Source organism: Macrotis lagotis, chromosome 1 (assembly GCF_037893015.1).
Source record: "Macrotis lagotis isolate mMagLag1 chromosome 1, bilby.v1.9.chrom.fasta, whole genome shotgun sequence".
In the NCBI taxonomy this organism is placed as follows: Eukaryota; Metazoa; Chordata; class Mammalia; order Peramelemorphia; family Peramelidae; genus Macrotis; species Macrotis lagotis.
In genome coordinates, this window is record NC_133658.1 from 933369229 (window position 1) to 933395415 (window position 26187).

Sequence of the window (26187 nt, forward strand, 5' to 3'; positions counted from 1 at the left end):
GGCCCCAGGCAGACTGCGATTATGATTCTCTAACCCATCCATAAGGTCTGTTCCATATCAGAACTGACAAAGATCCAATTAGCAGCGGGACTCTTTTCTCTTGTGACTTGATATTTTATATTTTCAGTTATGATATAAACATTTAAAATATTGGGATTTCTCCTTTTCCAAAATATAAGAATTTATTCATTCTCTTATAAAGATAACCAGACCAGTTTCCTGTCATCTTAGAATGGTCTTTGTCTAATTGTTGACACAGATTGAGAAAGCCAAACTTGCAGATGCATTTAGAGGGGGGCCAGGCTGCTTCACACAAAGTGATTTATAGTTGGAGAGACATAGACCTGAAGGAGGGAAGACTTACATACATTAATTAAAGGTTTTTATTAGAAATATAAATTTAAAGATCTCTAGTTTTGGCGAATATGTGTGTGCACATGTGTGTAAAAAGTTTTGAACATATTTCTTATCAAAGTCTACTCCTCTTGGGGCAGTTAGGTGGCACAGTGGATAGAGTACTGGTACTGGAGTCAGGAGTACCTGAATTCAAATGCGGTCTAGATACTAAATAATTGCCTAGCTGTATGACCTTGGGCAAGTCACTTAATCCCATTGCCTTAAATTTTAAAAAAAGTCTACTCCTCTCCCACCAATCTGAGTGTTAAGATGCCAGCTTCCTCCTTGGTAAACAAGAACCTTGCCTTATTATCTTTCTGTTAACAGCTATAACCACCCCCACCCCCATTGTAGCAGGATAGCATGAATATCTTGGCAAGGGGAGAGAATCTCATTGTTTTGTGGATCTGCATTTCCTGAGTCAAGATGAGGCATTCTCTCTCCTGGGATCCCATGAGATACTTGACATGAGGCCGACATCCTGAATCAGGGAAGAACACTGCAATGGATGCTGTGGCATCTCATTGGCTACCACCAATCATTGGATGGTTCTTTGTCTGTTCCCTATAACTATGTGTCCTAAGATTTCATCACTGGCCAGTTTCCAAGCTGGGACCCCCCTCTATCTCACCCCCTCCAATGCACATGCATTTGGCTACAGAGCTAATAAAGCTAATAAACATGAATGTCAATCTAATTTTTCTTTGTGCTTTCTTCTTAACAAACTCAGGGGGATGACACATGTTAGCCTAATTCCACTTGCTCCTTATTAAAACTAACTCTGGAGGTTAATATCTGAAGTCTAATTATTAGAGCCAAAATTCATGCTAGTTGTGTCTACATTCTGTCCTCTGACCTTCTTAACCCATTGTAATCTGCTTCTGACCTCATCTTTCCACTGAAACGACCTTCTCCAAAGTCATCAGTGATCTCTTAGTTGCCAATGCCTTTCCTCAGTCCTCATTCTTTTTGACTCTGCAGGCTTCATGACCATGGATCACTCTCTGTAGGGAGCATGAAGCCTTTTTCCTGGGCAAGGGGAAACTGTTTAACTTTCTTTGTTTGAAATTTTACTTTGTCTTTATGGACACTAGTAGCCCAAGGCATCTGTTGGTCTGGGTCTGTTTACTGGGAATGCAAACAGGTGGAGGCAATTCCTAGAGCCCTAGACCTGGATTCAGGAAGATGAGTTCAAATCCAGCCTCAGAATCGTTCTAGCTGTGTGACCCTAGGCAAGTCACTTAACTCTGTTTACCTCATCTGGAAAATGAGCTGGAGAAGGAAATGGTCAACTATTCCAGCACCTTTGCCATGATAATCCCCAAATGGGGTCACAGAGTCAGTTCAACTCAAGACTAAAGTGACTAAACATCATCATCCCTGGAGAATGAGGAAAGGCTTACACTGTAGTGTTTCTTTGTGGGGATCTCAGACCTAAGATAAATGGAGAGAAATATTGATACTTTTACCTTGCTAAAGTACAAGACACCTCGAACTCGAAGTCCAGTTGGCATTTTCAATTCAATACATTCAAAACAACTTACCAACCTCCTCCCTCCCCTTCCAGTTACTGCCGAGGGCACCCCATCTTCCCAGTTCCTCAGGCTCCCAACCTGGGACTTATCCTGGTGGTCTCTCACTCCCCACATCTAATTTGGTGCCAAGGCCTGTCAACTTCACCTTTGCACCATTGAGCGGTTTGTCAGTCTCTGTCGTTATTTCTGTCTTGTCTCTCTGCCTTTCTGTCTCCTGTGTCCTACCTCTTTCTGTGCTTCTTTTTTACTATTCATCCAAGCCGAGCCTGATGCTTTCCTTGCAATCCTTTGTATGGTGCGTTCTAAATTCATGGCAGGACACCGCAGGAATGGTGCATCCCCAGACCTGACTACATGCCATCGTGGTCTCCTGCTCCTGCAGCAGGATGGAGGGTGGGAACCTTACAGTTTATGGAGCTTCTGGCAAATGAAGAGTAGCATCTCCCCCTACAGGAGACAGAGCCAAATGCAGAGGGGAAATCTCTAAAGAGCAGAGGACCCCAACCCTGGCCCACCCCTGAGAAGGGAATAAGGGATAATTGGGGGGAGTGGCTATAATTATTCTCATATTATAGTTGAGGAGACTAGCGCAGACAGAGGTAAGTGACTTGCCCAGGTCATAACTAGAATATGTTTGAGGCCAGATTTGAACTCACTTCTCCAAATACTTTCCAGGCCCAGTATGCTGCCCACTGGGTCACCCAGTTTGCCTGACCAGTGGAAGGCATATTTAGCCAGAATATTAAGTGGCTTACATGTGCCAGTCCTTGGATGGAAATAGAGTAATATTGGAGAAGGGGAGGATGACACTGGGATGGGGCAGCCCCTAATCCTAAATTAGGTTTGGAGGTGTTTTGAAGGGAATCGGTGCAGTGAATGCAAAGTCTTGGCAATGGGAGATGCTTTTAATATCAAATAGCAGAAAGACCAGTTTGACTGGTCGACAATTTGTGAAGGTGAAAGACCCGAGACTGGAACTGCTGAAGCAGGTTGTGAAAGATTTCAGGAATGAATTCAAGTTTCCAATGGATCCTGGATGCCACAGGGAGCCAATGGAGTTTGAGAAAGGCAGTGATGTGGTCAGTTGTGCTCCAGGAAAATCACATTGGTGGTTGGGTAGAGAAAAGTACCATTTCCCCCCTGCTTCCACCCCCAACAGCTATGGCAAGAGTCCTGAACCAGATTTGGCGACTGTGTGGACGTGGATGACCTTCAAGGTATGTGTCTGGGTGAGTGACCCCAGGTGCCCTGAAGAGTGGGACAGAAGTTTAATAGGCAGACCCCCATCCCCAATGTATTCTCCTTTTAGGAACAGGGCAGAAGGGGAACGAGAGGGGCTGGTTTCAATCCCAGCTCTGTACTTTCAATTAGGCAGCTTAGCTAAGTCTCTCTCTCTAGGGTTTGACTATTACTTGGTCATCCACTCTTTGATTTGTCTTTCCATTGCATGTTGATGAGGTGAGTCTTATACAATGATCAATATTAATGGTAGAGCCTCTGATTTCATTTAAATGTGGGGTACTGGTCATTTTTCAAGGGGGATATCACTGCATGGTTGATGACCCTCTTATAGGGGGGGTTCCCCCATCTCTCCTCACCCTCCACTTGTATGCCTTGGTTTTGGCCTCTTTCCCACCAGATGACCTGAGGTCAATGCCTGTTGTCTTTAGAATGTGCCCCTCTTCATTCTCCCCTCTGTGGTCTCAGTGAACACTGTCCCCACCTGGTCTAAAGGAGCTGCCCTGCTTTCACCTTGAGCACCCTCTACAAAACCCTTGGGTCCAGGCCAGGAGCTCTGATATCCTGTTGTCCAAGGTTCCTTCCTTAGTTTCCACCTTTTGAGAATGGGGGCAAAGCTCCCTGCCACTCCCTCACCGGGCTGCCATGATGCCCAGAGAAAGCCCAGTGCAGATATGGAGCCCAAGAGCAGGAACACTGGAGGAGGCCCAAGGCCCAACTCGAAGGTGTGACTCTATTTATCCACAGCAGGTTGTTTTGTTATTAACCACCCCGCTCCCCCCTTTACAGAGGGCACTGAGGCTCAGGGGGGTCACATCACTTCTACTTTGTTCTAGGTAACAGGGAGCTCCTGAAGACACTTAAGCAGAGGAATAACTGGATTGTGACCCTCTGTTCAGATGCCAAATTCTTGGCCGGCACAGGGTGGGAGTGCAGGGACCACAGAATGGCAAGAGTGCCTTCATAATGATGATTATGTAAAGTAGTGGGGTGAGTTTTTATTGGCCCTCCTTAATGCAGTCAGGTGGGTGGGGGAGAGTCAGAGGGCAGAGGCCCTCCCCCAGGATTCCCCTAGGAATGTGCAGGGGATGGGACAGAGAATTTTGACCCTCCCTCCAGGCATGAGTCAGCCAATTGAGATCTGTACTCTCATTTCCCACCCCACCCCCAACCATGGGCTACAAACATGGGAGGTTACCCCAAGAGGTAATAGAGAATAATTTCCCCATCAGAGCACTGGACAATGGATCAATGTGGTGTCTAACTCCCACATAAGGGGAGAACATCTTTCAGAGAGGTAGTCACTAATCTCTCTGACCTCCTGGTGCCCCTTCTTGCCCCACCCCCACCCCTTAATTCTCCCTCCAGTGATGTGAGGCTAGAGAAAACTGAGGGAGAAGAAAGAGAAAAGGAAATGTGTGGGACAAATGGGAATGCTGTTACCTGAGGGTAATCATCATTTCTGGATCTCCAGTACCCAAGCTCACAAAAGCAGCCATACTTCCCCCCAGTTCATAGAACAAGTCAGGGGCAATGCCCATCCATCCCTTACTCCCATCTGGTTTGAGACTCTTCTCTGTTCTCCCACTAGGTCTGGAGAAGAATTTCTATCAATACAGTCTAAGTATCTCTGGTTCATCCGAGGGAATTAAGAGGGTCTCTCCCAATGAATATGGGGTATGGTGGTCTAGCGCTCTCCCACGAGGGAAACAGTTTGTGGAGCCTCCTGGCACTTGCCCACAGAGCTGGGCCTTTCAGAGGTATGTGCTGGTTAGAGGGTCATAGAAGACCTCACCAGAGTGAATCCTCTGGTGCTGAAGAAGGTGGGTGCTCTGGTTGAAGGTTTTCCCACACTCCCTGCACAGGTAGGGCTTCTCCCCAGTGTGGATCCGCTGGTGGCGTGTCAAGTTGGGGCTCTTGTTGAAGGCCTTGCCACACTGGCCACACTCATAGGGCTTCTCCCCAGTGTGGATCCGCTGGTGCTGGGTGAGCAGCTTGCTGCAGTTGAAGGCCTTACCACACTCATCACACTCGTAGGGCTTCTCCCCAGTGTGGATCCTCCGGTGCTCGGTGAGGGAGGAGCTGACGCGGAAGGCCTTGCCACACTGGTCACACTCGTAGGGCTTCTTCCCGGTGTGGATTCTCTGGTGCTGTGTCAGCAGCGTGCTCCTGTTGAAGGCCTTGCCACAGTCGCTGCAGGCGAAGGGCTTCTCCCCGGTGTGGATGCGCTGGTGCTGTGTGAGGTGGGTGCTCCGGTTGAAGGCCTTCCCACAGTCGTTGCACTGGTAGGGCTTCTCCCCAGTGTGAGTGCGCCAGTGCTCCGTCAAGGAAGAGCTCACCCTAAAGGCCTTCCCACACTCGTTGCATTCAAAGGGCTTCTCCTGGTTGTGGATCCTCCGGTGTTGCCTCAGGTGGGAGGCCTGGTTGAAGGCCTTGCCACAGTCGCTGCACTCATAGGGCTTGTCTCCGGAGTGGACCCGCAGGTGCTTGCTGAGCAGTGGGCTCTGACTGAAGGCTTTCCCACACTCTCGACACTTGTAGGGCTTCCCTCGGGGGTGGCTTCTGGGGGGTTCGGCCCGAGGGGGGCCATGCAGCTCTTCCCCGTGGGCACTGTACTTGTCAGGCTTCTTTTCGGCACAGAGGATCCCATGCTCTATCAAGTGAGAAAGCTGCCGGAATCTTCTCCCGCTTCCATCGTGTTTATGGGCCCTTTCTCCAGTCAAGGGGAGATTCTGATGGAGAATCAGCAGAGGCCTTGCACTGATGCTTTTCTCACACTCACCAGGCTCAGGGCCCATGTTCCCTGTTTGGATTTGCTTCTTGCCGACAATCCCCTGCTGCTCCAATTCTCCATCACATGGCAAGGCTGCCTCCCAACCGGGGTCCCCAGGACCATCCTGGGCAAATCCTACTGTCTTCATCCCACAGGACATTTCTGCTTTGGAAATCATCCAATCTGGGGTTGACTCTTTGGTTTCAGGTCTAGTCTTCCAGTCTGAAATCAATTGAAAATAAAATTGATCTTCCCAGTTCCAACCATGCCTCTCACTTACCCCCATGCTCCGATGACTCCGTTGACCTCTGGCTCAGTCCAACCTCTCCTGTCCTGCGTGGGCTGGATCCTCCATTCTTTGTCTGCTCCTTCCCATTCCATAGTTCAGCCCTATCTTCCTGCAGGTCATCTCCCCACCTCAACATCCTAGAATCCTACCTTCACTCAGGACTCAATTCGGGGCCCCCCAGAACACAAGACTCTCAGTCCCCTAGGCTGTCAGAATCTTCCCACCCAAGGTTCATGATAGAATGTCACATTTTGAAAGCAGAGTTGGATTCATTTTTGTCTTGCTCCCCCCCTCACCACGAGTCCATAGTAGGCCTCTGATACTGGACGACTGACCCTTGGGCAGGAAGCCCCTGCAGTTGGGATCAGAGAGGAGCTGGCAGTAACATCTACAAGTAACAGCCATTCATGTCCACGTGAGACTACCCTCATAGACCTTGGTGGACAAGGACTAATGCTGGCTAAACATGGCTCTGAAAATGAGCCAAAAAAGTAGGATCCCAAGGGGGTATCCACCTTTCCAACCTTGGCATTGGGTGGGAAGCTACCACTGGAAGGAGCTTCTGAGGCACTTCACTGTCAGTCAAGGCTCAGGGAGGGAACTCCCCCCAGGGTCACACATAAAGTAAAGAAGGGTTCCAAGGGAGGGTTGGGGGAGAAGGGGATCCAGGAGATTCTTGTAGGAACAGCGTGCCCCACGTCCAGAGAACTGCAGCATGCAGCTAACAAGGCCCCCACCCCACAGCCTCTTTCCCCTTTCTGGGCTCTGCCTCTGTTAGTGTAGAGCCCAGACTGGCCCAGTCGATCCCTCGGCTTGTCCAAGGCTGAACCCAGGACTAGGGGGTCTCTGACTAGGGTCACGCCCTGCTCAGAACCACACCCCCCCACCAAGCCCATCTCTTGGTTTAGGCAGTCTGGGAGATCATTGTGGGGGGAGGGGAGAATGATGGGAATCCCAGAGTGAAGTGCGGAGAGGAAACCCGGCCATCACAGGCTGTACGTTCCAGGATGCAAAGCTACTGGCTGTCCAGGAAGGAGAAGAGAGGTAGCTGCCCTTGGGGGAGGGAATGGCCCAGGAACTCTGCAAGTAGCTCAGGTTGGAAAGGACATTGCAGCCAGTTGGGTGAGCAGTGGGACAGGAGCCCCTGTTGGAGGGCCCAGGCCTCACACACCTGCTGTCTGGGTGTGAACCTCAAGGGGGCAGGAGAGGGATAGGCAGGACTGGCTGGCCTCTGAGAGTTGAATCAACTCTGATTTCTTCTGCTGGAAAAAGAGTGCTAGAAAAAGGAAACCAAAAATGGATCATGGTGGGGGAAATCCCAAGGGACCTCACATTAGCCTTGGGGGAGGGGCAAGGGAGCCATCAATGACCCATTCCACAACCAGAGGAAACCTGAAAATGGAGGCCACCTGTCCCAGGTCCCATTGCCAGAATCCCGAACAAACCCCCAAATTTGAGGAAAGGCAGGGTCCCTGCAGGGAATGCTGGGAGGTCACCTGGGTGATCCTCCAGGGCCCAGGTCCCTGGGGGGCTTTCCCACCTATGGCTGCAGGCTACAGAGGTGTCAATTAGGGAGCAGGAGGGTTAAAGGAGACTGAGTGTAGAGCCAGGGCTGCCTGAGATCCTCCTCCCAGCCCACTACCTGGATGGGGGCCGCTGGGGACCCCTTCCTCAGCCGTCCACAGCTGCTCTTCTGGCTCTAGGTGGGAGAAAGCAGCCAGTTTGGGAATGGAGAGCCCTATTCACAGGGAGAGAGAGAAAAACCCTGATTTGCACTGGAGGTCTCAAGCTACCCCCTCAGGCCCCTCCAGGACAACCCCATGTTGGGGCACAACTCAGGAGGGGCTACAGACTACCCCCCCCCCCCAGGCTCCTCAGAGAAGGGAACAGGCCCACTGAATGGGGCTTAGGCATCCAGACCCCCAGACAGTTGGGGCTTGACTGGCCTCCCAGGGCTTGGATCTTTCAGATAGGGTTGGGTAACCCTATCTCCAGCCCATAGAAACTGAATGATGAGACTGGGGGAAGGGGAGATGCCACCTTACCCAGGGAGACCAGGTTCCGGTAGGTCTCCAGCATCACGTCCCGGTACAGCTGCCTCTGAGAGGGGCTCAGCCACCCCCACTCCTCAGGGGTGAAGTCCACGGCCACGTCCCTGAAGGTCACAGGCTCCTGAACCATCAAACACATACCAGCTGGCTGGGGACAGAGACTCCAGGATGGACTCTGGCTGGGCCAGGGGTCTCCTGTGGGGGAGGGGTTGGGGTCCAGATGCAGGAGACACCATGGTCTCTGCCTTGAGGAGCTGAGGGTCATCTTGAAGAAGGGGAGGCTCAGCTGTGGAAAAGCCCAGTCCAGACCATGGAGACCATGAGGTGCCCTGGGTTAGGCCCTGGGGTCAACCTGTGTAACCCGGGCCTCTGTTCTGAGTTGGACTGGTCAGACCCAGGATGCTGCCTCTCCTGGGTGTAACTCTGGGGAGGTCGCCTGCCCTTGCTGGGCTGCCCTCCCCAACCCAGAACCCTAGGCTGAGACCTCTGCTGCCCTCCCTTCATCTGCACCTGGGCCCTGTGAGAAGAATGTAGGTAATCTAAGTGATCCAATGAAAGGGAGAAGGAAAGGTGTGTGTGTGGGGGGGGGGGGGGGGGAGTTGAGCCACAAAGGGCAGAGGAGATCCAGGACAGCAGTGGGGACGGGGGACAGAGGAGACATGGGCGTGTTTGTAGACTATGAGTGAGAGATGAAAGCTAAGGGACTGGAGGGGGTGATCTGCTAGGGGGTCAGGGGTCAGTCCGCCTCATCAAGGGAAAAGGGGAAGAAGGAGAGAGGGACAGAAGACACCTGAGTGATGGGAGAAGGAGGTCCTGGCGAATAGTCTCCGTTTTTCTATAAACAGGTCTCGGCTGAGAGCGGGGAGGTTTGGGAGAGATGTGGATAGGGATGTGGATAGGGGAAGCAGAGAAGGATTTACCAGCAGCTGCGAGGTCCCAGTGGGGGGTGTCTCCCATGTGTGGAAGAGTAAAGGCACCAAATGGTGGGAGGCTGAGACTTGGGGGGCTTGATTGGGGTTATGGTAAGAAGTAGAGGGATTAATTTTATTTTAATTTACTTAAGGCAATGAGGTTAAGTGACTTGCCTAAGGTCACCCAGGCAGGTAATTATTAAGTGACTGAGGCTGGATTTGAACTCAGGTCCTCCTGACTCCAGGGCCGGTGCTCTATCTGCTGTGCCACCGAGCTGTCCTGAGGTAGAGGGATTCATGAGAGGAGCACAGTGGAGAAGATGGGAGGGGCCTGGGGGAGCACTGAGGGGAGCCAGAGGGAAAGGGGAGAAGCCAATGGGTTATAGAGGGATAAGGGGATTTAGACCACGGAGCTGAGTAACCATGGAGGGGCTACATTTGTGGGGCAAGGCAAGGTCCAGGGGTGACCTCCTTTGGGTGTCAATGTTTATGGTGAAGTCCCCTGGAATGAGGGCCAGATTTGGGGAGCAAAGGCTACATGGGGGTTCGAGCTCACAGATGAAGGAAGGGGCACATCCAGGGGTCTGCAAGCTCTGGCTGGTGGTAGGAGTCACAAAGGAGGAGGAGAGGTCACTGAGGGGATGGAGGGAGACAAGTCTGGGGAGCAAGGAGGGTCCCAGCTCCCACCTCCACCCGCCAGGAGAGCGAGGGAAGGGGGCGCAGGGGCAGCCAGAAGATGGCGGGAGGGGAAAGGTCATGGGGGGCACAAAGCAAAGGCAGGCGGTCTGGAGGGGGATGGGGCAGGGGAGGTGAAGGGTCAGGAGCTTCGGAGGCCTCAGCAGCCCGGCTTGCCTCGGGGATGAAGGGGCTGGGCCACCTTCTCTGCCAGGAGCGCCAGGTGGGACCCCTCGGGGAGCCCGGCTCGGGCCAGCCCCAAGGTCCCCCCGAGGGCTCAGCCCTGAGCACCCAGGAAGCAGTGGGGGTGGGGCAGTGGGGGGCTGTCCCGGGGTGTCCACCTCCTGGGGGGCGGCACCTTTCCGAAGGGAGGAGGAAGCGGCTCACCTGGAAAGCCTGCTCTGGGGGCTCCCGGGGGCGGCCCCCTTCTTCCACCTCGTCCCCTGGGGTCCGGGTGCGGGCGGTGCCCTCAGAGGGCAGAGCTGGGGGAGGGCAAAGAAGGGGTGAGGGGGCGGCCCGGGCGCCCCGCCCCCCGCCCCCTCCTCCCCTTCTGCCTTGGGCAGGGCCCGGGTAAACGGGGGGCTGCTCCGAGGGCCCGACCCGGCCCGTGGGCGCCCTGGGGCCTTACCTCCCTCCTCGGGCATCTGGGCCACGGGGCCGTCCTCGGGGGGCTCCTCCGGGCTTCTGGGGGCGCTGTGGGCGAAGAGGGGGAGCTGGCGCACGGAGCCCCCGCCCCCCCATACTGGGCCGGCGTGAGGGGGCTCCCCGGGCGGGGACTCCCCCGGGGGGGGGGTTCCCGGGGAAGAACCGCAGAGGCCCCTCCCCCTCCGGGTCAGAGAAGCCGGCTGTCTTCTACCCCGCCCCCCGGCCCCGGCAGCAGATGACGTCACCCCGACCCCGCCCCCTCCCGAGGCCCTCCCCCCGTACCCTCTCGGCCCCGCCCCCTTTCCGGGTCGGGCCGCCGCACGGCTGGCCAGGAGGGAAGGAGGACTCGGACGCCGGGGTCTGCACGTACAGACCTCGATGACGCTTCCGCCCCGGGCGCGGGGAAGAGGCCGCGCGGGAACGGCTCCGCCGAGCGGATGGATTCAGCCTGCGAGGACGGACACGGCGACGTGCGCATGCCCCGCTTCGGGGCGCTCAGGACGCCTGCGCCCCTTCCGCCGTCGGACTACAATTCCCAGAAGGCGTCGGGACCCCCCCCTTCCTTCCGGAACAGACCTGGAGGGGCTTCGGTCTTTATGGTAACTCCGCCTCCGCCTCCCCGAGTCCGAGGTTCGGGATTGGCGGGACTCGGCACGTGCTTCCTGGGTTGCGTCCAATCGCCCTTCAGTCAGTGCGCAAGCCTTTCTTTAGCCCGCCCCGCCCCCAGCCGGGGCCTAGGGAGCGGCGGGCGGCGGTGCGGAGATGCGGAGACCCGGCTTCTCTCTCCGCCGGAGGCCCGGAGGCCCGGAGGCCCGGAGGCCCGGAGCCGCGTCCGGGAAGCCCTCCGTGCGGCCGGAGCACGGGAGCCGACTGAGGCTGGGCCGAGCCTGCGGGGCGCCGGGGCAGACAAGCGGAAGCGCAGCGCCCAGCCCGGGGGGCTGAGGACACCCCGAGGGCGTGTAACGGGGTGCGGGCCAAGGAAGGGCGCGGAAAAGGGGGTTCGTCCTCGGCGCGGCCTGGGGGGCCGGTGCTCAGCCGCGGCGCCCCCCGCGACTGCGGATGTCCCCGGGAGAACGTGTGAGTTTGCAGAGACGGGGTGGGAGAGGCCTGGATGGCTTCGGAGGGGCAGGGCAAGGGCCTTCATCGTTGGGGGGCCATTAGCAAGCTAACGAAAGACAAGGGTGACCAGGAGCTGAAACACCGTGCCATTCCCTGGTTAAATTGGAGATGAAGCAATGTCAATACACACACACACACAGAAGAATCCGAATGAATAAAAATGGAGATTTCACCCTTTCCAGGAAGCATGAGGGCAGCTAAGTGGAGAGTCAGGAGGACCCGAGTTCAAATCCGGTCTCAGACACTTAATAATAACCTAGTGGTGTGGCCTTGGCCAAGCCACTTAACCCCATTGCCTTGCAAGAAACAAACAAAACAAACCCCTCTACTTAAATCCAGAGGGAATCAGAATGTAAGAAGGTAAATTCACTATAACAAATGTAAATGTTCTGAATTTTCCCATTAAATGGATAGAATCAAGAAGAAAACATCACTATACTGCTTGCTGGAAAAACATTTAATGCAAAAGAATAAACTCTATACATGTACCAACAGTGCTACCATCTCACTGATGTAAATATTCCCTCAAAGGACACAGATTACAATTCACACCTGGTTCGTATTTTCCCAAAGTTTTCCCCGGGATGAGGAGGAAGCAACAGACACACTTCTGTGGGCTTACATTTCTCCCTCTTTTATGACCTCTTTGAAATTAATGGTTATAGGGTCATTCATCATGGTCTCTACTGTTTGATCTTGCAATATAAAACTTTTATGATTTTGAGATGTGCCTCAAAGATTCAGTGGGAAAATTCCTTTAAGGCAGTATTTTACTCTCCTAAACTAAATGTGTCTCTATAATCAACAATAAACATGGAAAATCTTGTATTTGTTCATCTCTTAGACTGCTGTGTGCTAGTAAAGAGATATGATCTATTGTGGAGTATCACATGCTGGCTTAATTTGGAGGGGCTTATTGGGACTGATTCTCACCCAACTCTTGTAAAACTTTTTACCTTTATGTTCTCTGTTACTGATGTTGGTACCTAATTAAAAACTAATTTCACAATGGTCTTTGAAAATACTTATCATTAACACAGAAATAGGAAAAATCCAAAGATCACATGAAATGATATTTCTCAGTGCCTTCAGATACATGGTAAAACCAATTTTGCTAACTTGTACATTTTACCTGTCCAAAGACAGCCTGTGAGCCTTCCTACTTAGCTTCAACTTCCTTTTGTCTTTTGGTTTCATAGCTATAGTAATAGGAAGAATGTCAAAACCAACACTATTAAATTCTTCCAGGAGTGTGTCAACTAAACAGTTGCAGTACAGCAAAATTAAAACATACAGACATCCTCAGAATTGTGATTCTTAGGACCCTAAGCCACACAGGCTTAGGGCCATGTTATAGTAGTCAGTTTAATGGTGACATGCCTCTGGAAAGCAGACCAGTCTGTGGCTTGGACCATATTCAAAGCTCTTTTTTTTTTTAAGGTTTTTGTTTTGCAAGGCAATAGGGCCAAGTGGTTTGCCCAAGGCCACACAGCTAGGTAAGTAATTATTAAGTGAATGAGGCCAGATTTGAATCCAGGTACACCAGATTCCAGGGTCGGTGCTCTATTTGCTGTGCCACCTAGCCACCCCCATATTCAAAGCTTTTAAAGCATGGCAGAACCTTCCCAAACTTGAATTCTTATGCCAGAGAGATCAAGAACCTATAGTCACCTCCACTCTATGATGAGGTCTCAGATTAGGAATTCAGAAATGGCTCAATTACATCAGAAATAGCTAGGTTTTCAACGTAGAATGAATCCCCTGATACTGAGTAAGGTGTATCCTCTTGATGTTTGATCAGATATGTCTGGTGTTTGATGGCTCTCCCACATTCATAATATTGGTAAGGCTTCTTTCTAGTATGAATCCTCTGGTGTTTTATAAGGTTTGAGCATTGACTGAAGGCTATCCCACATTCATTACACTGAAAAGGCTTCTTTCCAGTGTGAATCCTTTCATGTACAATAAGATGTGAGCAATGACTGAAGGCTTTTCCACATTCATTACATTTATAAGATTTCTCTCCAGTATGAACTCGCTGATGTTGAATAAGGTGCGAACGGTTGCTGAAGGCCTTACTACATTCCTGACATTGATACGGCTTCTCTCCCGTATGAATGCGCTGATGCTGAGTAAGGTGTGAGTGCCGACTAAAAGCTTTCCCACATTCATCACATTTAAAGGGCTTTTCTCCAGTGTGGATCTTTTGGTGTTGAATAAGGTTTGAGAACTGAGTGAAGGCTTTTCCACATTCATTACATTTATAAGGTTTCTCCCCTGTATGAATCCTTTCATGAACAATAAGGTGTGAGTAATGGCTAAAGGCTTTCCCACACTCATTACATTTATAAGGCTTCCCCCCAGTATGAATTTTCTGATGTTTAAGAAAATCTGAGCGGCCACTGCAAGCCTTTTCACATTCATTACAATGATAAGTCTTATCATCATTATGCATCCTCTCGTGCTTAATAAATTGTGAGTGGTTGCTAAAGGCCTTCCCACATTCATCACATTGATAAGGCTTCTCTCTAGTATGAATCCTCTGGTGTTTAATAAGGTGGGAACACTGACTGAAGGCTTTCCCACACTCATCACATTGATAAGGCTTCTCTCCTGTGTGAATCCTCTGATGTTGAATAAGGTGGGAATGACGACTGAAACTTTTGCCACATTCACTGCACTTATAAGACTTCTCTCCAGTACGAGTTCTCTGATTCTGAGTAAGAGGAGAACTCTGTGGCAAGGCTTTCATACATGACTTACATTTATACATTATCTCTCCAACACAAATGCTCTGAACAAGAAGAAGACTTCTGTGGTTATTGAAGCCTCTCCCACATTCATAACATTCATGTTTCTCCCTAGAATGAATCTTCTGGTGCACAGGCACTAAGTTCACAAGTCTCTCCTGGCTTCCCTGCCCTTTTAACTGGTTCTCACAACCTTGATCTTCTCCCCACATGGAAGAGCAAATATTAACCCTTCTGAGTCTTTGCATTATCAGGTCCTGGGGTGATTCATTCTCTGCAATGGTGTGCTTGATCTCTATCCTTGAATATGAGTCTGAAAGAGATTCAAATAAGAGGTCAGTATCCACCTTTCCTTGTGATTGGAGGGAATATCATGGTGAAAATGTGGCAATGTATCCAAAAATGATGCCCTAAGGCAAGAGGCATGCAGTGCCTTAAGTATGTCTTTGCATTTTGGAGGGAGAATGGGAATCAGCAAAAAATAAAGGAGGGGGCAGCTAGGTGGTGCAGTGGATAGAGCACTGGCCTTGGAGTCAGGAGTACCTGAGTTCAAATCTGGCCTCAGACGTTTAATAATTACCTAGCTGTGTGGCCTTGGACAAGTCACTTAACCCCATTGCCTTGAAAATTCTAAAAAAAAAACCCAAACAAGAAATAAATGAGGAAGTCAAAAAGTCAGAGGAAAGGAGGATGGTTCATAGGCAAGGTGAAGAGAGAGGGTTGGGGGAACCTGCCAGGAGCGTCAAATAGAGATTTGGAACTAAGATATGAGAGGACTGGGTCTCTAGGCTCAAAAGGCTGAAAGCTAACTCAATAATTTAAGGGGAATGGAAGAGTTAAAGAGAATGGGAGAAGAAGTACAAGGATTAGAAGGGACGTTATGGGGACAGGAGTCAGGCCTTCATCAATTCATGCCAGTAAGTCATCCTTCACCACAGAATGAAAGCTGGTTGGTTCGTGGGTTTGGCTCTTGTCCTTAGTTATCAAAGATGATCAAAATGACAGGTTAGAGAAAAGTTATAGTGTGTCCGACTGACTGATTAGCCCAGTATAAGTTCAGAATGCCCTTCTACAGGTTGGGCACAAATAGTCCATGTGAACACCCAGGCTGGGTTCTCTAAAGTTGGGCACCTCGTATCTCCTCTGAGCTGCTTCCATTCTACCTTGCTCTCTGATGAGGGCACGTCAGGTTGGGTAGTCCTGTGCCAGTGTCTCTCACTGTGTAGCAGAAAGAGGCAAGGACCTGTATTCAAGTCCTAATCCCATGATCAATGAGCTCTGGAACCCAGACCAAACTCCCATGAATAAAATCCTGGATGACAGAGGGGGAAAGACCTCAACTTCTATTAGTAAAGACTCCCCACTATGGCACATGGGACAAATATCCATTCAGAACCCAGGTCTTCCTGGGTCAGTAGAACTTTGCCCTTTAGAAAGTTCTCTTTGATGTCACATCTGAAGGCCCCTTGGAGACTTCTGCTCAGTGTTCCTGGTTCTTTACTTTGGGACTAGGCAGAACAAATTTCTTCTAGTTTCAACAAGTAAAGTCTGTTTGGGTTAGTGCCTCATTCATTACAGAATCCAACAAGCTATAGGTGAGAGTGCTCAAGTTTGGAATCAGCTGATCCAGGTGAGGGAAGCCAAAGACTCTGAGACCTCCCCCAAGCCTCCTCCAAATATGGGCCTTCTTATGGCATGGAAGCCACATTATGTATCTCAAAGGCTCTCTAAGCACATCATCAGCACTGGCATAGTCTACTAGGCTGGAAAGTGTTTTCTGGGACCAATTTAGAAAATTTTGGAGCAATGCATCACCAGGACGCTGGGCACCTGGGAGTGGGGAAATAGGGAAAAGCAGAAATGGAGTTCAGGGTCCTTTTTTTTTTTAGGTTTTTGAAAGGCAAACGGGGTAAAGTGGCTTGCCCAAGGCCACACAGCTAGGTAATTATTAAGTGTCTGAGACCGGATTTGAACCCAGGTACTCCTGACTCCAGGGCCGGTGTTTTATCCACTATGCCACCTAGCCGCCCCTCAGAGTCCTTTCTTTAGGAATGGTGACAGAAGGGAGGAATCTCCTGATTTCTAGACCATCATCAAACTTGAACAAGAGATCTTTATCCAATGGCCTACAAGTGGACATGCTACTGGAGAAGCTGAACCATGCCCATAAGGACAAACTTGCTCCACACAAAGCTACTAAATGGGAGGATAACTCACATGGAGATGAGAAGAGTTGGCAGGATGGTTGTGTTCTATGTTAAGGGGCCACAAATGACAATAATGATGGCTTTGGTAGTAATTTAATAATGGTTAAAAAATCTACAAATGACCTAATAAAACTTGGCAAATCAAGTCAGCATACAATGAGCATTTAATGCAAATTCAATGCAAATTAATTCAATGCAAAAATGGGGAGAAGTGGGGATGAGAAGAAATAGGCAAGTCTGGTTCAGAAGAAAGATGAACATGCCAAATGATTTGCATATGGCACTAAAGGCTCCCGCTCCTCTGCTGTCTAGAGCTCGGAACTTTAGAGATCATTGAGTCCAATCCCCTTATTTGACTGATGCACAGAGAGGGGCATCCAGCTGCCATTGACCACCTGGCTAGTGTCTGAAATAGGAACTGAACCCGGGATTTCTGACTCCAAGGCCTAATGGGTTACACTGCCTCATCTAAATGATACTTTCTTTGGACGCAAAACCCCACAACATTGCTGGACACCAAACAATACCACAAAGAATGACTAGAGACTGGTGGTTGGTGCAGGAGTGATCTCTGAATAAGTCCTTTTTTGGAGTCAGTTCATTGACTTGTCTGAGCTCAGGTCAGAATGAATAAAAATTAGCAATAAAGAGAAGAAAAAATTTGTGATATACATGAATTGAGTGATAGATATTGATGTTTATACTTCATTCTCAAGAAGACCTTGACAGCAGGGAGGCGATGTCATGACAAGGAAATGAATGTGAGTGGGGGGGGGGGGGAGCTGTACTAAGTCCAGAGCCATCCGGGTTACAGAGGTCAGATCCGAATCAGGACAAATGGAGAGGGCCCTGGATTTGAGAGTTAAGTGACTTGCCTAAGGTCACATGGCTAGTAAGTGTCAAGTATCTGAGATCAAATTTGAACTTCGATCCTCTTGACTCCAGGGCCAGGGCTTTATCCACTGAGGCACCAATTTATCCCTGAATTTAAACTTAAATTTTAAAATAGGATATGAACAAGAGAAAGAATGTCAGCTTCATGCCCTTCGAATCAGCAGTGCCATGACAAAACCTAGAGTCCAAAGTGATCAAAGAAAGTAGAAAAATACCCAAATGTACAAAAAGATTGATAGCAGCCCTTTCTGTGGTGCTTAAAATTTGGAAATGAAGGAGAGTTACACAAATGATGGCATGTGAATCTAATGAATCATTACTGTGCCGATGTAAATGATAAAATGGAAAATGTCAGAGGGAATGAGCAAGACTTTTATAAAAAATTGATAGTAGAGAACTAAGAACCAGGAGAATAATTTATAAACAAAAACAACTTTGAGAGACCTTAGAACTTTGACCAATGCAAAGATAAACCACAAGTCCAAAAGAAAAAGAAGAAACATCCTGTTCTGTTCCTGAGAGGGGAAGAACTTTGAATACAAGAGACATCCATTTCAGACATAGCCAGAGTAGGAATCTGTTTTGCCAGACTATGTGTTTATATACCGAGGGATTTGTTTTTCAGGTTTTGTTTTGTTTTTTAAATTTGCTGGGGGTGGGAGGAGGTACAGAACAATTTAAAAATATGTTACTTGGAAATCAATGTCATAGCTATAATAATTTAAACTACAGATGTAACTAATATAAATGAACAGCCACAAGGAGATCAAAACATTTTAATTACTGAATATCTGAGGGAGGGAGGGAGACAGAGAGAGACACAGAAACAGAAATAGAGAAAGAGATATGCAGATAAAGACAGAAACAGACAAAGAGAGAGACAGGGACATACAGAGATAGAGAAAGACAGACAGAGAGAGACAGATTGAATTGTTCATGAAGTCTTACAAGAATGTTATGGCCAATCATGATGACTACCATCTTATAAAGCACAGGGTAGTCATAAAAGAGCGGTACCTTTAAAGAAAGTGAAGGATGAAAACAGTAGGACTATTAACAGGAGAAAAATGGAACTTTTCTCTCCTTCAAGAATAGTGGAAGCACCAAGTACATTAGGCACCGCCAAGCACAGCCCCAGATGTGCTTAGGGAAGAGCAATGATCACCAGCCCCAGGCTTCCCTCTCCCACTGATGGCACCCTCCAGAGGAATCCTCTCTATACAAATCCAAGGCATTCTCAGGAGGACAGCAAGTAGGAACACACAGAATTTCACAAGTGATCGTCAACAAAGAACCACAGTCTTTACATTTTCCACCTAACTGATAAATGTAGAGAATATCAGACTTCATCGTGCCGACTGTTTCTGGATTTTGAAAACCAAACCAAAGTCAACTCCATAGAACCACCCAAGTCCTTGCAATGCACTTTCATAGCAAATATTCTGCATCCATACAGTGGAGATTCCTGGATCACCTAACAAGAACAAGCCTCTTCAATGGCCTTTGGGATGATCAACACAAGGTAAACTATAGGCTGGACATCTTGATGGAGTCCCACAACTTTTTAGGTCTCCCAGGATGGACTGTTCATCAACACAGGAAAGACCAAGTGACACAAGAATGCCTGTGGTCCAGATTTCAGCATGCAACTAATTGGACGCATTCCTATGAAGGCCGCCCAACATTATGTTCACATGTCTGGGCCAGATAGGACAGATGGACAATTAGGCCCAGAGATGGAAAGGAGAAAAAGCTCCAACTTCCCATCTTTTCAACACTAACATCTTGCCAGTTGGACCAATGTCTCCAAAGAACCAAAGAGGAGGATAACATTATGGGCAATACAGATGTGTGCCCTGGGTGTGAAACAGTGAGGAGCCTTGAAGCACAGGTGTGGAGCAAGACCTCAAAGGATAGTGGCTGGTCCCTTGACCAGGGAAGACCTTCAGCACAGAGAACTTAAGAGTCACAGGCTCAGATCAAATCCTCCAATGGGTGACCATGTTTGAGTAACTGAGTCAGCTGTCCTGGAGGACAAGACCACTGCTCCACGGTAGATAGGACCCCCAGTTCTTAGCCCAAAGGCATCTCGAGCCCAAATGCCTCGATCCCCCCCCTTCTTGATTCCATGCTAGCCTGCAGCCTCTGGGTTGCAGGGGATGCCTCGGTTTCTCCATCTCCACAAGGTCTCACACCTGGTCTCCCCCTTTATGACAGTGCCCCTCAGCAGTGTCCAGCCAGGACAGCCTTTCTGTTCTCCCCAACCCCTGACAGCACCTGTGACTTCCTAGACATGGGAACCACTTCCCCCACCTTGACTTTTCCCACTCCTACTGCTTTAGAGGCTCTGGGGATGCAGTGAAAGGGCAAAGTCCTAGTGTAGTGCCTTCAGTCAAGTTAAAGGGAGGTCTCTGTTCTAAATCATTGCCAGGAACAATAGAAAGGGAGGAGCCGGGGCGGCTAGGTGGCAGTGGATAAAGCACCGGCCCTGGAGTCAGGAGTACCTGGGTTCAAATCCAGTCTCAGACACTTAATAATTACCTAGTTGTGGCCTTGGGCAAGCCACTTAACCCCGTCTGCCTTGCAAAAACCTTAAAAAAAAAAACGGATGGAGGTGAGGAGAGCCCAGGAAAAGAGTCAGAAGAAAACTCAGAATGTGGGGTCTTGAGGGAGAGGGCAAGATCCAAGCTGGGAAAGGGGCAGAGCCTGGGGCCTTCAGAGGCCAGAGGTCTGTGAGGCAAGGGGAGGAGAGGATTGATAAAGAAAGAAGAACCTGCTGGCTGCAGAGGGATCAGTCCAAAGCTTCCATGCCCTTGCTCCAACCAGGAGATCACATATGGTTTGGAAACCTGCAGACCTGGGGAGGGAAGAGAGGAGGAAGACAGTTGGAGCTGCTCCCAGACAAGTCCCCAGAAAAACCGTCCCAGCACTGGAAGCCCTCTCTCTGGAGCTGTCCAGGCTCCCCTTGGCCTGAGCCCCTGCCCTCAGTGCCCTGGCCCTAATAGACATCACATTCCCCGCCCCCCCAAGTCTTCTGAGGTGAGACCTTCCTCCTCCTATGGTAGGGCCTCAAGGCCCCTTTCCATTCTGGTGGCCCTCCTTAGGCCACTGACCCACTATCCTATTAATGTCCTTCTTAAGCCATGGGTTCCAGAACTGACCACAAGCCTCCAGCTGAGTTGGAACTGGGCACAGGATGGCAGAACTCTGTAGCCATTGGTATATCCCCCCCCCCCCAGGAAACTCCTGTGGAGCTTGTGGTTCACTTAGTCCCACAGATTCTTTTCAGAACAATTGCTAACGATTAGACTGGTGAAGCAGCCCAAGTGGAAGATTTGACTTGGACCCCACGATTTTAGATTAGATTCATCCCAGTGCTTAAGCATCGGTCCATACAGATCTTTTGGGATCCTGACTCTCATCTCCCTCAGCTAAAGAGGCCCATTTTATAGATGTGACCTGAGATGTCCTCTTACCCAAGCTCCCCATTTGACAGCCAAGGATGCTACAACCAGAGAAGGGATCCCCTAGGACAGTGAGGAAGCCCCCTGCTAGCCCTTTGGGGAGTCTGATGAGGGGCACTGTCATAAAGGGGGGGACCTGGTGTGAGACCCTGTAGAGATGGAGAAACCGAGGCATCCCCTGTGACCCAGAGGCTGCAGGCTGGCATGGAATCAGGAAGAGGGAGGATCAAGGTATTTGGGCTCGAGATGCCTTTGGGATAAGAACTGGGGGTTGCCATGTTCTTTCCCATTCTCCCTGGATCAGTGGTCCTGTCCTCCAGGACAACTGACTCAATTACTCAAAATCACAACCATCTCTCAGAGAGGGCCAGCAGGTCCCCAGTGCTCAGAACTACTTTGAGCTCAGCCAGAAGATCCAGGGAAGTGAGGGGCATTGGGGGGCCATGGCTGGGGACACACTCCAGGCATGCCCTCTCTGAGGAGGTAGATGGACTGAATACTCTCTTCTGCCCCTCCAGACTGTCCCTGGCCTAGTAGTGGCTCCAAAGAACTCAATCCAAACAGTGTTTAGCTACCCACTGTGGGCCAGGCTCTGCTGCATTAGGAGCTGGGGGCTGGTCTGTCCCTGGGGGCTACAAAGGGAAGGGCAGGGAGAGAAGCCAGACCCAGGGCTCAAGGCAGGTATGGGGAGAAGGACATCCTGGGAATGCATCGATGCCTCCCACAGAGGGAAGGGGCAAGGGGCCTAAAGGTTGTAGACCTCCAAGGAGAGGCCTTGGGTTCAAGTCTTTGCTCTAGGCTAATGAACCTTGAGCTGGTCCCCTGGGCTCTGTGGCCTCTGAGTTCCCTTACAGAGTCAGCGGGGCCCGAACCCCAAGACCAAGAGCAGCCCAACCCTCAGATACTGAATGAGACTGGGAGAAGGGAGGACACTGCCTTACCCAGGGAGACCAGGTTCTGGTAGGTCTCCAGCATCACATCCCGGTACAGCTGCCTCTGAGAGGGGCCCAGCTGCCCCCACTCCTCGGGGGTGAAGTCCACAGCCACGTCCCTGAAGGTCACGGGCTCCTGAACCACCAAACACAAGCCTGCTGGCTGGGGACAAAGACCCCAGGATGGACTCTGACTGGGCCAGGGGTCTCCTGTGAGGGAGGGGTTGGGGTCGAGATGCAGGAGACACTATGGTCTCTGCCTTGAGGGGCTGAAGGTCATCTTGAGGAAGGGGAGGCTCAGCTGTGGAAAAGACCAGTCCAGGCTAAGGAGACCAAGAGGTACCCTGGGCCGGACCCTGGGGTCAACCTGCGGCTGACCACCTGTGTAACCTGGGCCTCTGTTCTGAGTTGGACTGGCCAGACCCAGGATTCCACCTCTCTGGGGAGGTAGCCTGCCCTCCCCAACCCAGAGCCCTGAGGTGAGACCCCTACCACCCTCTCTCCCTCTCCTATGCCACATCCCCAGCCCTAGGGCAGAACCTGGCAAAGAGGGGATGCAGGATCCAGCCCTGGAGTCAGTCAGGGCATAGGAAATGCTTATCATAGCTAAGTCCAAGGAACGAAGGAAAGGCAGAGTTTGTCTGCCCTCGAGGAGCTTCCAGTCTAATGGGGCAAAGGACTTGGGACAGACAAACTCCCCATGGTGTGAATGGATGTCTGCAGGGGTAGCCAGGAGACGGGAGGAAAGGGGAACCAGATGTGGGGGTCAGTGCCACTGGTCTGGAATTGATGTGCCAAGGAGCATGTTTCTCCAGGCCTCAGTTTCCTCTGCTGTAAAGTGAGGGGCTGCTGGAGGCCAGGATAGGATGGAGCCTGGGGGTCTGCATTCTAACGTCTGGGTTCGAGACTCTGGGGACCATGAGAATAATATACACTCCAAGCAGCTGGAGCTTCCTGTGCCTCTAGGGAGGGAGCCCAAGGGGGGAGCTGGGGAGCTGAGGGCCCCAGGGAAGGCCCAGGGAACATGAGGAAATTGAGCACCAGGGACCCCTGTGCCTCCCTCAGTCACCTTGGTAAGTCTGTTCAGCAAACCTTATTCACAACCATATTGGTCATGGCCTTCAGGGCCCAGGTTTCAGGAAGGAAAGAGGGAACAAACCCCAACTCACCTGGGGAGAGACCATCAGGGCCCCAGGGGTCCCTCTGCTGTTCTCTTCTGGGGGGCACACCGCCCCCTCAGTAGGTAGAACTGAGGAAGAAGGGAACCATGAGGGAGGAAAGCAGGGCAGCAGGATGCCCCCACACACACACCTAGACCACCACCCTCCTCTGGGAAGAGAGGCCCACCACTGGCTCGGTGCTCCCAGAGGTTCAGGGATAGAGGTCATCATGGTGTTGGAGCAGACCAAAGGGAGATGGTGTTATTCCCTGCCTTGGAACCTTCTGGTTGGGTGGCCAGGGTACAAGAGCCTCAGTTTCTGAACCTGGTCAGCAGGAACAAGAGCCAGGAGAGCCCCAGGGCTGGCCTCTGTTCCCCCTGCCCCCACGGGGGCTGCTGAGCCTTCTCCAGGGCATGTTCCAAGGGTCAGATGGGGCTCAACTGTATTCCTCATGCTCACCAAGGCCTCAGGAGACTGGCAAGGCCAGCCAGGAAGATTCTACCAGGGGTAGGGGAGCCCTCTGCTCCCCCAGAGCCCATGCTTCTCTGCCCCTTGGGCCTGCCCAATGGGGCTTCTCTCCATTCACCTCTCTTCCTATCATAGATTTTTGTGGAATCCAAGGCCTCTGAGCCAAGGTCCTCCTACAGCAGGGTAAACTGAGGCTTGGGCAAAGGAAATGACTTCTTCAAGGTGGTAAAGTTGGACTCAAACCCAAGCCCCTAATTCCAAATCTCCTTCTTACCTCCCTCCTCAAACATCTGGGCCACCAGGGTTAAGCCATCCTCGGTTGGGGCTCACCGGGAAGGAGGCTTCTTGTAGGTCAGGACCTTAGTCTCGAGGCTTCACTGAATGGTTACAGGCTATTGGGGATGGGGGTCCAACTTAGGGCCTCGGGGACTGTCCTTTTAAGGAAGGTTGCTGTGGGTAGAAGGAGGAAGATGTCAATAGGAGGGGCCCGAGGAGGGACACGTGGGGGCCCTGCACAAAAGGCCATTTTATGGGACCTCTGGAGGAATTGGGGGATCTCAGTTGCACATTCCCAGTTCCCTGTCCCATGGAGGCCACCCCTTCCTGCCCCCATTTGCCAAGGCATGGGCCCCCCAAAGCTTCTGAAAGAGCTGCGGGCCTCCATCACACAGCTCAGTCTTTGGGACCCATAGAGAACCCCCTCCCTCCCCCTTTGTTTAGCATGGTATGTGTCCCCTACAACATTTAAGGGAGCTTAGGGATGCCTCAGTTATCCACTCAGTTCTCAGCTTCACAAGGAAAGAGGGATCTGTGGGACCTTGGGCACAAATCCCAATTCCTCAGCCTCCCCCCATTTACTGAGAAGTGGCCCTCCCATAGTACCTGAGGGAGCTGGGTGGGATGGGGGGACTTGGCCTCTATATGACCCACACAGGAACCCTCAGGGCACCCCAGGGAACTTTACTCCTCAATAAAAGCCAAGAGGAACAAAAAACGAGACCAGAACTCTTGCTGCCTGGGATCCTCATGGGGTCCAGGGAATCAGGGCAGGGTCCCTGTTCAGAGGGGTTCAGCCCCTTGACCAAGGAGCTAACCCCAGGCTTCCTGGCCCCTGAGACTCCTAAGAGTCCAGGGAGGTGAGTGAAGTTCAAAGGGGAGAAGTGACCAGTCCAGAGCTATCCTGCTGCCAAAAGTCCAGGGCTCTTTTCAAACCTGGGTCTTCTGCGGGTCTGGGAGGCTCAGCTGGATCTGGAGATCCCACCTACTGAGCTAGTGACCATCCTTTGGGGAACCCTGGTCCCAAGAGGGATTTTGTGGGAGAGCTTGGTCATGTGGAAGGGTCAGAGAAGGGGGAGGGGAAGGGGTGGAGTCCTAGACTGGACATAAAGGAAACCGAGGCACCAGGAGGCTACTCAAGGAAGACCGCAAGCCTTTCCTGGTATGATGTTTACAAAGTCTTCCAACAAGATGGGGCCCTGAAGAAGCTCCTTGCCTGTTGCCTGGCTCTGATAGAGAGGGAATGACAGTGGGGTGTGATGGTTAGCTCTTAGCAGAGCCAAAGGGCCTTCGCCTCCACTGTCGCAACAGCATCAGGGGCTTTCCTGGCTCCCAGACAGCACTGAGGGGGGGCCGGAAAGGAGAAAATTCAACAGTGATCTTTGGATGGGGGTGGGGCAGGCCAGGTCCAGCATCCCAAATTAGTCCTGCCCAGATTGGAGAAGGGCCAGCCTGGGGGTTCCCCCAAAGGTCCCGGGAAAGGGCAGGGTTAGGGTTAGGGTTAGAGAGAGGAAGGGGGGAGGTCAGAGGGAGCTGAGAACCAGCCAGCAAACAGCTAAGCTCAACTACAGTCAATCAAGCATCCATCCGGGACTTTAGCCTAAGGAGGAAGAAGGGAGCTCACAAGGAGAGGGTACCCAACCACCCTAGCGACCGGTGACGTCACCAGCCCAGCCCTAGAATGTCCAGTAGCCCTAGCGACCGGTGACGTCACCAAACAGCTCTAGATTCTGCCCACTAGCCCTAGAGACCGGTGACGTCACCAGCCAGCTCTAGATTCTGCCCACTAGCCCGAGCGACCGATGACGTCACTAGGCCAGCTCTAGATTCTGCCCACTAGCCCTAGCGACCGATGACATCACAGCCCCGCCTACATTCTGCTCCAACCACCCCAGCAACAGGTGACGTCGCCCGGCCCCGTCCTTTCACGCCCTTCGCACCATTCCTTCCCCCTCCCCAGAGGGGAGCCCAGCCCGGGAAGCTGCGGGGCGGGCCGGGGCCGGAAGGCCTGAGACGCTCAAGCACACACGTACCGGCTGGAAAAGCGCTTCTCGGGTTCATAGGAAAGAAGCCCCCGCAGCTACACGGCCACTCAGGCCGGCTCTAAAAGCGGAAGCCACTCGCGATGGCGGGCGCGGGCGCGCTCCCGCCTCGCCTCAGGGACCGTACTGCGCCTGCGCCCAGAGACCGGCTGCACTACAAGTCCCAGAAGCCTTTTCCCCTCTGGCCGGTTCACCGCGGGCCGGGCCTGCGCTGCCGGGAGGGCCGGATGTGTAGAACCTTCCAGAACCCTCCGGCCACTAGGGCGCTGCCCCCCTCCCCCCCCGGCCCAGGCGCCCCCCGTGGGAGCCCGCGCCCAAGCTGGCCCCGGCTGGGGCTGCGTGTCTGAGGCCGCGGACACTG

The 26187-nt window shown here is 51.6% G+C and overlaps 2 protein-coding genes across 5 annotated transcripts in view; both read right to left on the reverse strand.

Annotated features, from left to right (window-relative positions):
• Positions 1–11007, reverse strand: part of LOC141510155 (uncharacterized) — a 36254-nt gene extending 25247 nt beyond the window's left edge. The window contains exons 1-7 of the mRNA XM_074220177.1: positions 10889–11007; positions 10498–10562; positions 10257–10351; positions 8278–8431; positions 7875–7970; positions 7404–7508; positions 4961–6165 (exon numbers count right to left, since the gene is read on the reverse strand). Coding sequence (XP_074076278.1) covers positions 4961–6165; positions 7404–7508; positions 7875–7970; positions 8278–8431; positions 10257–10351; positions 10498–10562; positions 10889–10992 — 1824 coding nt within the window. The 5' untranslated portion in view covers positions 10993–11007. The remainder of the gene's footprint in view (positions 1–4960; positions 6166–7403; positions 7509–7874; positions 7971–8277; positions 8432–10256; positions 10352–10497; positions 10563–10888) is intronic.
• Positions 11008–11586: 579 nt separating this feature from the next.
• Positions 11587–25940, reverse strand: LOC141510162 (uncharacterized). 4 transcript variants are annotated; one of them, XM_074220188.1, is made up of 6 exons: positions 25818–25907; positions 23783–23958; positions 23050–23129; positions 21890–22016; positions 20258–20341; positions 11587–14696 (listed from the first exon to the last, which is right to left on the reverse strand). In XM_074220188.1, exons 2-6 carry the CDS (start codon positions 23796–23798, stop codon positions 13330–13332), a joined length of 1674 nt encoding a protein of 557 aa, XP_074076289.1. In that variant the 5' UTR covers positions 23799–23958; positions 25818–25907; the 3' UTR covers positions 11587–13329. The 4 variants fall into 4 exon arrangements, with proteins under 4 accessions (XP_074076289.1, XP_074076288.1, XP_074076290.1 ...); XM_074220187.1 differs by having other exon boundaries at positions 21890–22043; XM_074220189.1 differs by lacking the exon at positions 20258–20341 and having other exon boundaries at positions 21890–22043.
• Positions 25941–26187: the final 247 nt, after the last annotated feature.

Bases quoted from the DNA above. Each gene is read 5' to 3' on its own strand.
- LOC141510162 (XM_074220187.1), bottom strand. The intron at 22,044-23,049 runs GTGAGTTGGGGT...CTTTGTCCCCAG, and splicing joins CCCTGATGGTCTCTCCCCAG to CCAGCAGGCTTGTGTTTGGT. The intron at 14,697-20,257 runs GTTCTTCTTTCT...AATCTCTTTCAG, and splicing joins GATCCCTCTGCAGCCAGCAG to ACTCATATTCAAGGATAGAG.